The sequence below is a fragment of the Pan paniscus genome, chromosome 14 (genome assembly GCF_029289425.2).
Source record: "Pan paniscus chromosome 14, NHGRI_mPanPan1-v2.0_pri, whole genome shotgun sequence".
In the NCBI taxonomy this organism is placed as follows: Eukaryota; Metazoa; Chordata; class Mammalia; order Primates; family Hominidae; genus Pan; species Pan paniscus.
This window is the reverse complement of record NC_073263.2, coordinates 53,136,290-53,149,983: the sequence shown is the minus strand read 5'-3', so window position 1 is coordinate 53,149,983 and position 13,694 is coordinate 53,136,290. Positions and strand designations below refer to the sequence as shown.

Here is a 13,694-nt window from a genome sequence, read left to right as displayed (position 1 = left end):
CCTTCTATCTACCATATTCGAGTCCAAGGGGATGACAGCAGCCCTAGATGATAAGGGGCTTTAGCCCTCTGAGCAGCCTTCCTGTGCCAGAGGAGGCAGAGGCTAGAAATGTTAAGTGGCTTGCTCAAAGCTACAAAACCAATGAATGACAAAGAATCAAAACCCTATTCTCCCTGATGTCAAAGTTGGTTCTCTCTCTCAGTGTCAGGCTACCTATGACTACCAGAAAACAAAAACAAACAAAAAAACCCCCCAAACTCAGATCACATACTTCTGTTTAAGGTGAAAAAGATTCTTTTATTGAAAAAAAATTTCAAAGATACATAACTTATCACTAAGCTTCAGAAATTCATAAGAAAAAACATGGGTTTGATGTCTGGCTATACTTCTTTAACAGGAGTGGTGAGGGGGACATCTTTCTTGCCTTGATCCTGATCTTAGAGGGAAAGCATCTCTTTTCTCACCATTAAGGATGATGTTAGCTGCAGGGTTTCCATAGATATTTCTTTATTGAAGAAGCTCCCCTCTAGTCCTAGTTTGCTGGGAATATTTTGTAATGAACTGGATTTTACCAAATGCTTTCCCACATTAATTAATACAATAACATGATTTTTCTTCTTTAACCTGTTAACATAATGGATTACATTGATTTTTGAATGCTGAACCTGCTTTGCCTATCTGGAATAAATCCCACTAGGTCATGCTGTGTAATTCTTTTTAATATATGGTTGGGGTCAATTTGCTAGTTTTTTTTTTTTACATGAGAGATATTGGTCTGCAGTTTTCTTTCTTGTAATGCCTTTGGTTTTGGGATCACTTGTTGATTTTTAAAATTTTGTATTGAGATAAAATTCACATAACACAAAATTCACCACTTTAAACATTTTATAGTGTATAATTCACTGTTTATTAGTTACTCACAATGTTGTGCATCATCACTATTATCTATTTCCAGAACATTTCCATCATCCCAAAATGAAACTCTATATTCCCAACTCTCACTTCCCTCATCCTTGGAAAACACTAATCTATTATCTTTCTCTGTGAATTCTCTCCTATTCCTGACACTTCATATAAATGTAATCACACAATACATGGCCTTTTGTGTGCGGCTTTTTTCTCTTAGCATAAGTTTCCAAGGTTCAACCATTTTGTAGCATGTACTTCATTACTAAATGGCTAAATAACTCACTGTATATATATATCACATTTTGTTTATCCATTCATCACTGATGGACATTGAGGTTATTTCCATTTTTTTGGCCATTATGAATAACGTTGTTATGAAGAGGTACATATGAGTTTTCGTGTGAATACTGTCATGCTCCACATAACGATGCTTCAGTCAGTGATGGAAACTGTGGCACCATAAGATTATAATGGGGCTGAAAGGGCGTGGCTGTTCTAGCACAATGCATTACTCACCTGTCTGTGGTGATGCTGGTGAAAACAAACCCACTGTGCTGCCAGTCATTTAAAGTACAGCACCTACAATAATGTTACTTGATAATGATACTAAATGACCCATGTTACTGGTTTATGTATTTACTATACTATGCTTTTAAAATCAGTATTTTAGAGTGTACTCCTTCTATTTATATATATTTTTTAAAATGTTAACTGTAAACTGTAAAACAGCCTCATGCAGGTCCTGCAGGAAGTATCCAGAAGAAGGCATTGTTATGATAGGAGGTGACAGCTCCATGGGTGTTATGGCCCCTGAAGACCTTCCAGTGGGACGAGCTGTGGAGATGGAAGACAGTGATACTGATGATCCTGACCCTAAGTAGGCCTAGGCTAATGCGTGTGTTTGTGTCTTAGTTTTTAACAAAAATGTTTAAAAAGTAAAACAAAAATATTAAAAATTTAAAAAACCAAAAAACCTAGAGAATAAAGGTATGAAGAAAAAATATTTTGTACAGTTGTGTTTTAAGCTGTTATTACAAAAAAGTTGAAAAGCTGAAAAAATTAAAAAGTTTATAAAGTAAAAATAGAGTACACTAGGTTTATTATTGAAAAAATATTTTTAATAGCCTAAGTGTACAGTGTTTATGAAGTCTACAGTAGTGTACAGTAATGTCCAAGGCCTTCACATTCACTCACTACTCACTCACTGACTCACCCAGAGCAATTTCCAGTTCTGCAAGCTCCATTCATGGTAAGTGCCCTATCCAGGCATACCATAACATTTTTTAAATCTTTTGCAGCAAATTTTTACTGTACCTTTTCTATTTTTAGATATGTTTATTGTAACAAATACCATTGTGCTACAACTGCCTACAGTATTCATAACAGTAACATACTGTACAGGTGTGCAAGCCTAGGGAGCAACAGGCTATACCCTCTAGCCCAGGCATGTAGTAAGCAATCCCATCTAGGTGTGTAAGTACATTCTCTCACGTTCACACAACACTGAAATCACCTAACAATGCATTTCTCAAAATGTGTCACTGTCATTAAGCAACACATGACTATATATGCCTTCAGTTCTGTTGGGTACATAACTAGGAGTAAAAATGCTGTGTCACAACGTAACTTTATATTTAACTCTTTGAGGAACTACCAAACTGTTTTTCAAAGTGGCTACATCATTTTACATTCCCACCAACACTGTTAAGAGGGTTCCAGGCCTGGGTGCAGTGGCTCACACCTGTAATCCCAGCAATTTGGGAGGCCGAGGCAGGTGGATCACCTAAGGTCAGGAGTTCAAGACTAGCCTGGCCAACATGGTGAAAACCCGTCTCTACTAAAACATACAAAAATTAGCCGGACATGGTGGCAAGTGCCTGTAATTCCAGCTACTTGGGAGGCTGAGGCAGGAGAATCACTTGAACCCGAGAGGCAGAGGTTGCGGTGAGCCAAGATCACGCCACTGCACTCCAGCCTGGGCAACAAGAACGAAACTCTCTATCAAAAAACAAAACAAAACAAAACAAAAAAACAAAAACAAAAAGAGGGTTCCAATTTCTCCACATCCTTGTCAACACTGCTTTCCTTTTTTTTTTGAAAGGAATTAATATTTATTAGACCATTAAACTATGTTTCAGATACTTCACTAAGTAATCCACATATGTAATCTTTTAATTTTTTACTGTATTAAAATATACATAACAAAAAATTTACAACTGAAGTATACAGTTCTGTGGCATTAAGCACATTCACGCTGTTGTATAACCATCACCACCTTTCACTCTCTAGAACTTTCTCACCTTCCCAAACTGAAACTCTTTACCCACTAACTCGCCATTTCCCCCTCTCCTGGGCCTTGGTAATCACCATTCGCCTTTCTGTCTCTATGAATTTGATTACCATAAGTATCTCATATATAAGGGGAATCCTTCAGTATTTCTCCTTTTTTTTTTTTTTTTTTTTTTTTTTTTTTGAGATGGAATCTTGCTCTGTCACCCAGGCTGGAATGCAGTGGTGCAATCTCAGCTCACTGCAACCTCCACCTCCTGGGTTCAAGCAATTCCCTTGCATCAGCCTCCAAAGCAGCTGGGATTACAGGCGCACACCACCACGCAGGCTAATTTTTATATTTTAGTAGAGGCTGGTCTTGAACTTCTGGCCTCAGGTGATCCACCCGCCTTGGCCTCCTAAAGTGCCGGGATTACAGGCGTGAGCCACTACGCCTGGCCTTGTCCTTTTCTTGATTGGCTTATTTCACTTAGCATATGTCTTCAAGGTTCATTTGCATGTGTCAGAACTTCCTACCCTTTTAAGGTTGAATAATATTCCACTGTATGTATACACCAAACTTATTTATTCATTCATGTGTTGATGGGCATTTAGGTTGCCTCCACCTTTGGGCTATTGTAAACAATGCTGCTATGAACATGGGTGTACATATATCTGCTTGAGCCTCTGCTTTCATTTCTTCTGGGCATACACCGCTAATTTAATTTTGAATGTTAATCCGACACTGTATTACTGAGATAAACTTCACTTGATCATGATGTATTATCTTTTTTACATATTGCTGGATTTTATCCACTGAAATTTTGTTTAGTTTTTTGCACCCATTATCATAAAGAATGATGGCCTATAGTTTTCTTTACTTGTATCATTTTGGTCTAGTTTTGACAAGAGGTAATGTTGATCTAATAGAATGGGCTGGAAAGTCTTTCACTTCTGCAACTTCTGAAAGAGTCTGTGTAAAGCTTGCATTGCCTCTTCCTTGAATTTTTCATAAAATTCACCAGTAAAGGCATGTGGGCCTGGAGCTTTCTTTGTGGGAAGGTTTTAACTATACATTAAATTCAATTTCATTAGTAGATACAGAACTATTAGGATTATCTATGTCTTTTTTAGTAATCTTTCACAATTTGTATTTTTCAAAGATTTTTAAAATTTCAGTTTTCAAATTTATTAGTATAAAGTTGTTCATAATATTACATATTATCCTTTAAATATACCTAGACTCTGTAGTAATGTCACTTCACTCATTCCTGATATTGATAATTTGCATTTTCTCTTTTTTTTTTTCCCTGTTAACTCTGGCTAAAGATTTATCAATTTTATTGAGCTTATCAAAACACTAGCTTTTGGATTTCACTGATTTTTCTCTATTTTCTGTTTTCTATTTCATGAACTTCTACTGATCTCTCCTTTTTTCTGCTTAGGAGACTCTTCTTTCTCTGGTATTCTAAGGTGGAAGTCAAAGTCACTGTTAATGAGTCCCTTCTTGTTTTCTAATATAGATGTTTAGTTCTGTAAATTTCTCCTTAAATACTGCTATGGCATCATACCATAAATTCTGGTATATTGTGTTTTCATTTTTTTATTATTATATTTTAAGTTCTAGGGTACATGTGCACAATGTGCAGATTTGTTACATATGTATACTTGTGCCATGTTGGTGTGCTGCACCCATTAACTCGTAATTTACATTATTTCTCCTAATGTTATCCCTCCCTGCTCCCCCCACACCACGACAGGCCCCAGCGTGTGATGTTCCTCAACCTGTGTCCAAGTGTTCTCATTGTTCAATTTCCACCTATGAGTGAGAAGATACGGTGCTTGGTTTTCTGTCCTTGCGATAGTTTGCTCAGAATGATGGTTTCCAGCTTCATCCATGTCCCTACAAAGGACATGAACTCATCCTGTTTTATGGCTGCATAGTATTCCATGGTGTGTATGTGCCATATTTTCTTAATCCAGTCTATCACTGATGGACATTTGGGTTGGTTCCAAATCTTTGGTATTTGCTATTGTGAATAGTGCCACAATAAACATACATGTACATGTGTCTTTATAGCAGGATGATTTATAATCCTTTGTGTATATAACCAGTAATGTAATGGCTGGGTCAAATGGTATTTCTAGTTCTAGATCCTTGAGGAATCACCACACTGTCTTCCACAATGGTTGAACTAGTTTACAGTCCCACCAACAGTGTAAAAGCGTTCCTATTTCTCCACATCCTCTCCAGCACCTGTTGTTTCCTGACTTTTTAATGATCGCCATTCTAACTGGTGTGAGATGTATCTTATTGTGATTTTGTTTTGCATTTCTCTGATGACCAGTGATGATGAGCATTTTTTCATGTGTCTGTTGGCTGCATAAATGTCTTCTTTTGAGAAATGTCTGTTTATATCCTTTGCCCACTTTTTGATGGAGTTGTTTGATTTTTTCTTGTAAATTTTGTTTGAGTTCTTTGTAGATTCTGGGTATTAGCCCTTTGTCAGATGGGTAGATTGTAAAAATCTTCTCCCATTCTGTAGGTTGCCTGTTCACTCTGATGGTAGTTTCTTTTGCTGTGCAGAAGCTCTTTAGTTTACTTAGATCCCATTTGTCAATTCTGGCTTTTGTTGCCATTGCTTTTGGTGTTTTAGACATGAAGTCCTTGCCCATGCCTATGTCCTGAATGGTATTGCCTAGGTTTTCTTCTAGGGTTTTCATGGTTTTAGGTCTAACATTTAAGTCTTTAATCCATCTTGAATTAATTTTTGTATAAGGTGTAAGGAACGGATCCAGTTTCAGTTTTCTACATATGGCTAGCCAGTTTTCCCAGCACCATTTGGTAAATAGGGAATCCTTTCCCCATTTCTTGTTTTTGTCAGGTTTGTCAAAGATCAGATGGTTGTGGATGTGTGGTATTATTTCCGAGGGCTCTATTCTATTCCATTGATCTACACCTCTGTTTTGGTACCAGTACCATGCTGTTTTGGGTAATGTAGCCTTGTAGTATAGTTTGAGGTCAGGTAGCATGATGCCTCCAGCTTTGTTCTTTTGGCTTAGGATTGTCTTGGCAATGCGGGCTCTTTTTTGGTTCCATATGAACTTAAAAGTAGTTTTTTCCAATTCTGTGAAGAAAGTCATTGGTAGCTTGATGGAGATGGCATTGAATATATAAATTACCCTGGGCAGTATGGCCATTTTCATGATATTGATTCTTCCTACCCATGAGCATGGAATGTTTTTCCATTTGTTTGTGTCCTCTTTTATTTCGTTGAGCAGTGGTTTGTAGTTCTCCTTGAAGAGGTCCTTCACATCCCTTGTAAGTTGGATTCCTAGGTATTTTATTCTCTTTGAAGCAATTGTGAATGGGAGTTCACTTATGATTTGGCTGTTTGTCTGTTATTGGTGTATAGGAATGCTTGTGATTTCTGCACATTTATTTTGTATCCTGAGACTTTGCTGAAGTTGCTTATCAGCTTAAGGACACTTTGGGCTGAGACAATGGGGTTTTCTAAATATACAATCATGTCATCTACAAACAGGGATAATCTGACTTCCTCTTTTCCTAACTGAATACCCTTTATTTCTTTCTCTTGCCTGATTGCCCTGGCCAGAACTTCCAACACTATGTTGAATAGGAATGGTGAGAAAGGGCATCCCTGTCTTGTGCCAGTTTTCAAAGGGAATGCTTCCAGTTTTTGCCCATTCAGTATGATATTGGCTGTGGGTTTGTCATAAATAGCTCTTATTATTTTGAGATACGTCCCATCAATACCTAGTTTATTGAGAGTTTTTAGCATGAAGGGCTATTGAATTTTGTCAAAGGCCTTTTCTGCATCTATTGAGATAATCATGTGGGTTTTGTCTTTGGTTCTGTTTATATGCTGGATTACGTTTATTGATTTGCGTATGTTGAACCAGCCTTGCATCCCAGGGATGAAGCCTACTTGATCGTGGTGGATAAGCTTTTTGATATGCTGCTGGATTTGGTTTGCCAGTATTTTATTGAGGATTTTTGCACTGATGTTCGTCAGGGATATTGGTCTAAAATTCTCTTTTTTTTTGTTGTGTCTCTGCCAGGCTTTGGTATCAGGATGATGCTGGCCTCATAAAATGAATTGGGGAGGATTTCCTCTTTTTCTATTGATTGGAATAGTTTCAGAAGGAATGGTACCAGCTCCTCTTTGTACCTCTGGTAGAATTCGGCTGTGAATCCGTCTGGTCCTGGACTTTTTTTGGTTGGTAGCCTATTAATTATTGCCTCAGTTTCAGAACCTGTTATTGGTCTATTCAGGGATTCAACTTCTTCCTAGTTTAGTCTTGGGAGGGTGTATGTGTCCAGGAATGTATCCATTTCTTCTAGATTTTCTAGTTTATTTGCATAGAGGTGTTGATAGTATTCTCTGATGGTAGTTTGTATTTCTGTGGGATCGGTGGTGATATCCCCTTTATCATTTTTTATTGCATCTATTTGATTCTTCTCTCTTTTCCTCTTTATTAGTTTTGCTAGTGGTCTATCAATTTTGTTGATCTTTTCAAAAAAGATCAATTTTTCAATTTTTTAAATAGAAACAGCATCTTGCTATGTTCCCCAGGCTTCAACTCCTGATCCCAAGTGATCCTCCCACCTCCGGAAGCACTGGGTTAACAGGTGTGAACCACTGCACCTGTCCCAGAGATTTTTCTGTTATTAATTCCTACTTCAATTCCATTTTGATCAGAGAACATACTTTGCATGACTTAAATCCTTCCAAATTTACTGAGATTTATTTTATGGCCTAGAATATTGTCTGTCTTGATAAATATTTCTCCACATACTTGAAAATAATGTATAAATAAAACAAACTTTAGTTGGATAGAATGTTCTACAGATGTCAATGAGAGCAAGTTTGTTGACTGTTTTGTTCAAGTCTGCTGTACTTTACTGATTCTCTGCCTACTTATTCTATCAATTAATATCTTCAATAAATTATTGAAAATATTAAAATTTCTAACTCTAACTTGTATCTATTTCTCCCTAAAGTTTCATCAGTTTTGGGGTCACATATTTCAAAACCATGTTATTAGATGCATAAACATTTACGAGTGTTATGGTCTTCTGGCAGACTGGCCCTCATGATACCTTCTTTATCCCTGGTAATGTTCTTTGCTCTGAAATCTACTTTGATATATTTAAAAAATCACTCCAGTTTTCTTTTGACTAGTATTCTCATTGTATATCATCTTCCTTCCTTTTACTTTTAAGCTATTGGTGTCTTTATATGTAAAACACACTTCTTATAGTTTATACTTGGGTCTCACCTTTCTACTCAGTCTGATACTAACTGCCTTTTAATTGCCTTTAGATCATTTATTTTTAATGTGATTACTGACATTGTGAGGTTTACATCTATTACTGTGTTGTTTTATATTTTTCCACCCGTTCTTTACCCCTTTTTTCCTCTTAGTCTGCTTTTTTTTTAATTAATTGGGAATTACTATATGATTCTACTTTATCTCCTTGGTTTGCCTATTAGCTGTCATTTTTTGATTTGCTGTTTATTTTTATTTTATTCTATTATTTCGAGACAGGGTCTTGCTCTGTTACCCAGGGTAGAGTACAATGGTGCAGGCACAGCTCACTGTAACTTCAAACCCCTGGACTGAAGCAACCCTCCCACCTTAGCCTCCCTAGTAGCTAAGACTACAGGCTAATTGGTATTTTTTTTTTTAGAGATGGGGTCTTGCTGTGTTGCCCAGGCTGGTCTCAAACTCCTGGGCTGAAAGGATCCTCCACCTCAGCTTCCCAAAGTGCTGGGATCACAGCTGTCAGCTGCTGTCCCTGGTCCTCAATTTGTTATTTTAATAGTTGTTTTGGGCCAGGAGTGGTGGCTCACGCCTGTAATCCCAGCACTTTGGGAGGCCAAGGCAGGTGGATCGCAAATATTAGCTGGGTGTGGTGGCGGGTGCCTGTAATCCCAGCTAGTTGGGAGGCTGAGGCAGGAGAACTACTTGAACCTGGGGTGTGCCCACAATTGTTTGTGCCACTTCACTCCAGCCTGGGTGACAGAGCAAGACTCAGTCTCCAAAAAAAAAAAAAAAAAGTTGTTTCAGGGTTAATAGTATATGTCTTTAACTTACCACGGTCTTTCCCCAAGTGCTATTATACCTCTTTGTGTATAGCATTCTAGAACCTACAATAGTATACTTCCATTTCTCCTGATCTTTGTGTTATTGTTGCACATTTTAATTTACATATATTATTAGCCCCTTGCTACTTTGTCTTTACTTAAAGTCAATTGTCTTTTAAAGAGATTCATATAACATATGAAAAAAACCTTTCAGTTCCCATTTTTAATACTGTTCTTTCTTTTGAGTAGACACATAGTTTCTTTTGGCATCACTTTCTTTTTCCCTGAAGGACTTCCTTTAACATTTCATTTAGTGAAGGTCTATGAATGATGAATTCTTTCTGTTTTTGTGTGTCCAAAAAAATGCTTATTTTACTTAAGTTTTTGAAAGATACTTTCTCTGGGTATATAATTCTATGTTGGAAGTTTTTTCTTCTTTTAGAACTTTAAAAATGTGCTGGCACAGTGGTTCTTGCCTGTAATCACAGTACTTTGGGAGGCCAAGGTTGGTGGATTGCTTGAGCTTAGGAGTTCAAGACCAGCCTGGGCAACATGGCAAAACCTCATCTCTACAAAAAATATAAAACTTAGCCAGGTGTGGTGGCATACGCCTGTAGTCCCAGCTACTTGGGAGGTGAGGCAGGAGGACTGCTTGAGCCCAGAAGCCAGAGGTTGCAGTGAGTTGAGATCACACCACTGCACTCTAGCCTGGGCAACTGATTGAGACCCTGTCTCCCTGCTGCCCCCCCAAAAAAAGAACTTTAAAAATGTTGTTCCATAGACATCAAATCCATCTGCCACTCCACTAATCTGTGTCTAATATTCTACCCACTGATTTTTTATTTCAATGACTATATTTTCCTATCTAAAAGTTCTATTTGGTTCTCTTAAAAATCTCCCTGTTTTTTCCATAATCGTTTTATTTCCTTGTTGTTCCTGAAACTTTTTTCTTCAATCATTTAACATATTATGTTATGGCTTCTTTTGCTTTGTTGATCATTATCTAAGATTCTTGGTACTCCAATCATCCCGTTTGTGATATCTGCTAATATTTACTCATGGTGGATTGATTGCTTGTTAGTTTTACAATTTAAAAAAAATGAAGAATTCATCTTAAGCAGTGCTTGTTTTTGTTGTAGGGCCTTTGTGAAATTCGTCTAACTGAAAAGAGCTTGCATTCATTTCTAGCAAGTAACCGTGGGGTCTTATGGGCCAAGGACCAACTTTATGTTAATTTCTTAACATGGAGTTCCAGCATGTTATAACTGGTTAAAATTTATATTCCAAACTCAAAAGTTTTCAGTTCAGGTTTTGATTTATCGAGGTAAAATTCCATCCTCTATCCAGAGTTGGGGTCAGGAATAAATTTCCTTGTAGTCTTCAGGGCCAATTAGTGGAAAGTCTTGTTCCTCTTTCTATGGGGGTACAGTCCTTTATGAGATTCAGCCTTTTATGGAAATCTCAGTTCCAATTTTTCATCTCACTCAGGCCCTAGGCCTTATTTCTTGTCCCCAAGTGCATGTTCATACACAAGTATCTATCTCTTACTGGTTCTCCATCTCCCCAAGACAGCTGCAATGACAGATTATATGTGTATCACTCTGAGTTTTAGTTCTCTCTTTGGTTCTGGCTCATAGAAATTTTTTTATTTGTATCTCCCATGAGCCTAGTATTGTATTAAGAAGAATGACAAAAACAACACGAAGTGTCACTTTATCATTATCTCCAGGAATTTGTGGAGAATAGGTTTCCATAGTACTCTAGTTATCAATTTTTTGTAATCCTCTGTAGATAAAATGAACTTATATGAAATATTAAGAGACTCAAAGAATAATGGCATATGAAGAGAAGTTTCTAGTGATATGCTCATTATACGTATACCTGTGAGGCCAAACATTATTTTAACAAAGACATAGGAAATGGCATGTTATGCTTATACATTTAAGAAAAACACAATATTAGTCAGAAATTAATATATTTAATGACAACTGGGATTTCTAAATATCTTGGTAAGCTGAGGTGATGGGCTAAATAAAATGAGATTGTGAATAACAGGATGTAAAGTCCAGCATTTAGGCTAAAAACAAAAATAAAAACAAGAAACAGCTTCAAAAGTACTGAAGATATAGCTTTAAAATAACTCAATACATTTTAAAATAACTAAAAGAGTATAATTGGATTGTTGGTGACATGAAGGATAAATACTTGAGGCGACAGATACCCCATCTACCCTTACGTGATTATTATGTATTTCATGCCTCTATCAAAATGTCACATATACCCCACAAATATATATACCTACTATCAACCCATAAAAATTAAAAATTTAAAAAAAAAACAAAGAAAAAAACAAACAATTCAAGTGAGAACTGTGGAGGAGCTTGAGTTGATTGCTCCACATGAGCCCACAGTGTAAAATGGCTGCCAGAAATTCACCCTATATAAGAACAGTGCTCAGGAAAAGAGAGAAGGGAAATATAATTTTGTACTTATCAGATTACATGCATGTATTAGTTACCTATTGTTGTGTAACAGATTACCCCAAAACTTAGTGCCTTAAAACAGTAAATGTTAATTATCTCAGAGTCTGAAGTATTGGTGCAGTTTAGCTGCATGCCTCTGTCAAAAAGTCTCTCACAGGATGGAATCAAGGTGTGGAATGGAACTGTAGTCTCATCTGAAACCTTGATGGGGAGAATCTGCTTCCGAACTCTCTTACATAGTACTGGCTGGATTCAGTTCCTTGTGGGCTATTAAACTAGGGTGTCAGTCCCTTACTGGCTGTTGACAAGGCCTCCCTCAGTTCCTCAGCACGTGGGCTTCTCCACAGGGCAGCTCACAACATGGCAGCTGGCTTTCATCAGAGCAAGCACACAAAAGCACAGAGTGGGCAAACAAGGTGGAAGTTTTGGTATCTTTGTAACCTAATCTCAGAAGTGATATCCATCACTTGCCATATTCTAGGTCTAGCCCACACTGGAGGTACAGGGTAAATTCCAGGAGGCAATGATCATTAGGAACCATCTTAAAGGTTACCTACCACAGGGTATCATATTTTCAAATGGTCTTAAAGGTACCATATGATATCCCAAATATGTGACCAAGCCAATTAAAAAAATTTTTTTAAGTAATGTATTTTTAAAACTTGATAAATAATAATTGCATATATTTATAGGATACATGTAAAAACTGTTTTAAAGAATAAAGGCTCAGGTAACTTAAAATAAAAATTACAGATGTAAAATATATAGGCTGGAAAAGAGAAGTGAGAGCAGAACACTCAAGATTGAAACAGGAGACAGAAGGGAAGGGGCAGAAACTTTCACTGCTGTTTTAAAATAACTGAAAGATTGTCATGTGTAAGAGAGATTGTACTCAGTTTCTGTAGGTCCAACAGGCTAAGCAAACACCAATAGAGGAACATTTATCACTTATCACACAATGTTTTAATGGCCTGCTTACCATCCGTATCCTCTCCATGATTATAAACTGCTTATGCACAGATACTATACATGTCTGGTTCACTATTACAATTCTGTTACCAGAACACAATAGACACTCAATAAATATTTGATGAATGATATGTGAGAAAATTAAAGAATAAAGAGAAATAAATTTTAGCTCCAAATTTTAAAATAAAGAACTTAATGCTTAGAATTTTCCAAAATCATAATGGTTCCTGTGTCTCTGGAGGTACTAAAGTAGAGGCTGGATGATCATCCTCTCATTAAAGGCGAGTCAAGAGAATTGGAGGAAATGACCTCTAAGTGTTAAAAGGTCTACCTCAAACTTTCTGGTTCCACAACATTGTTAGTCTGAATAAAGAAATCCCTTCCAAAAATTGTTGTCAGATGGCCTGTCAATGTTGAAGACATGATAAAACCACAATTCTTCCCCTTGGACAACACACTCTGAGCACTTTTAAAACATTTAACCAAATACAAGATGAGTCCTATTAAGGCAGCTTTTTACTGGACCCACTTTCTAAACCTGCTGTACTGTTGCAAAGCAGCATGGTATAGTAGGAAGACAAAGGCTGTGGGTTTGGGAGTCAAGCTGACCTGATCTGGCTCTGCACTTAATTAGAACCCCAGGCAAGCCACCCAACCTCATTGGGCCTCAGTTTCTTAATTCAAAACACAGGGATAACATTCACTCAAAAGGTTGCTCTGTTTTCTTTCCCTGATGATTGTAAAGTACGTATTCTCTTGTGGCAGTGAAAACCACCAAGAAGTATTTTAGAATCTGGGTAATGAAGGTACTCCTCTCACTCCCTACCTTGATAGTTTTTCACAGGAGTCATCTTGTTATAATCTTCTGACAATATAAACTCCTGTAAAAGAAAAGAAAAATATTAAACAAAAATAAATTCTTTAAGTGAATGACTATATTTGGTAAAACCAG

The 13,694-nt window shown here is 37.0% G+C and overlaps 1 protein-coding gene across 4 annotated transcripts in view; it reads right to left on the bottom strand.

The window, feature by feature from the left end:
- Window positions 1-13,694, bottom strand: part of WDFY2 (WD repeat and FYVE domain containing 2) — a 186,551-nt gene that overhangs the window by 49,220 nt on the left and 123,637 nt on the right. For all 4 annotated transcript variants that reach the window (XM_034936749.3, XM_008962088.6, XM_003809795.7 and 1 more), the window contains one exon: window positions 13,569-13,623. In XM_034936749.3, the coding sequence (XP_034792640.3) occupies window positions 13,569-13,623 (55 nt within the window). The remainder of the gene's footprint in view (window positions 1-13,568; window positions 13,624-13,694) is intronic.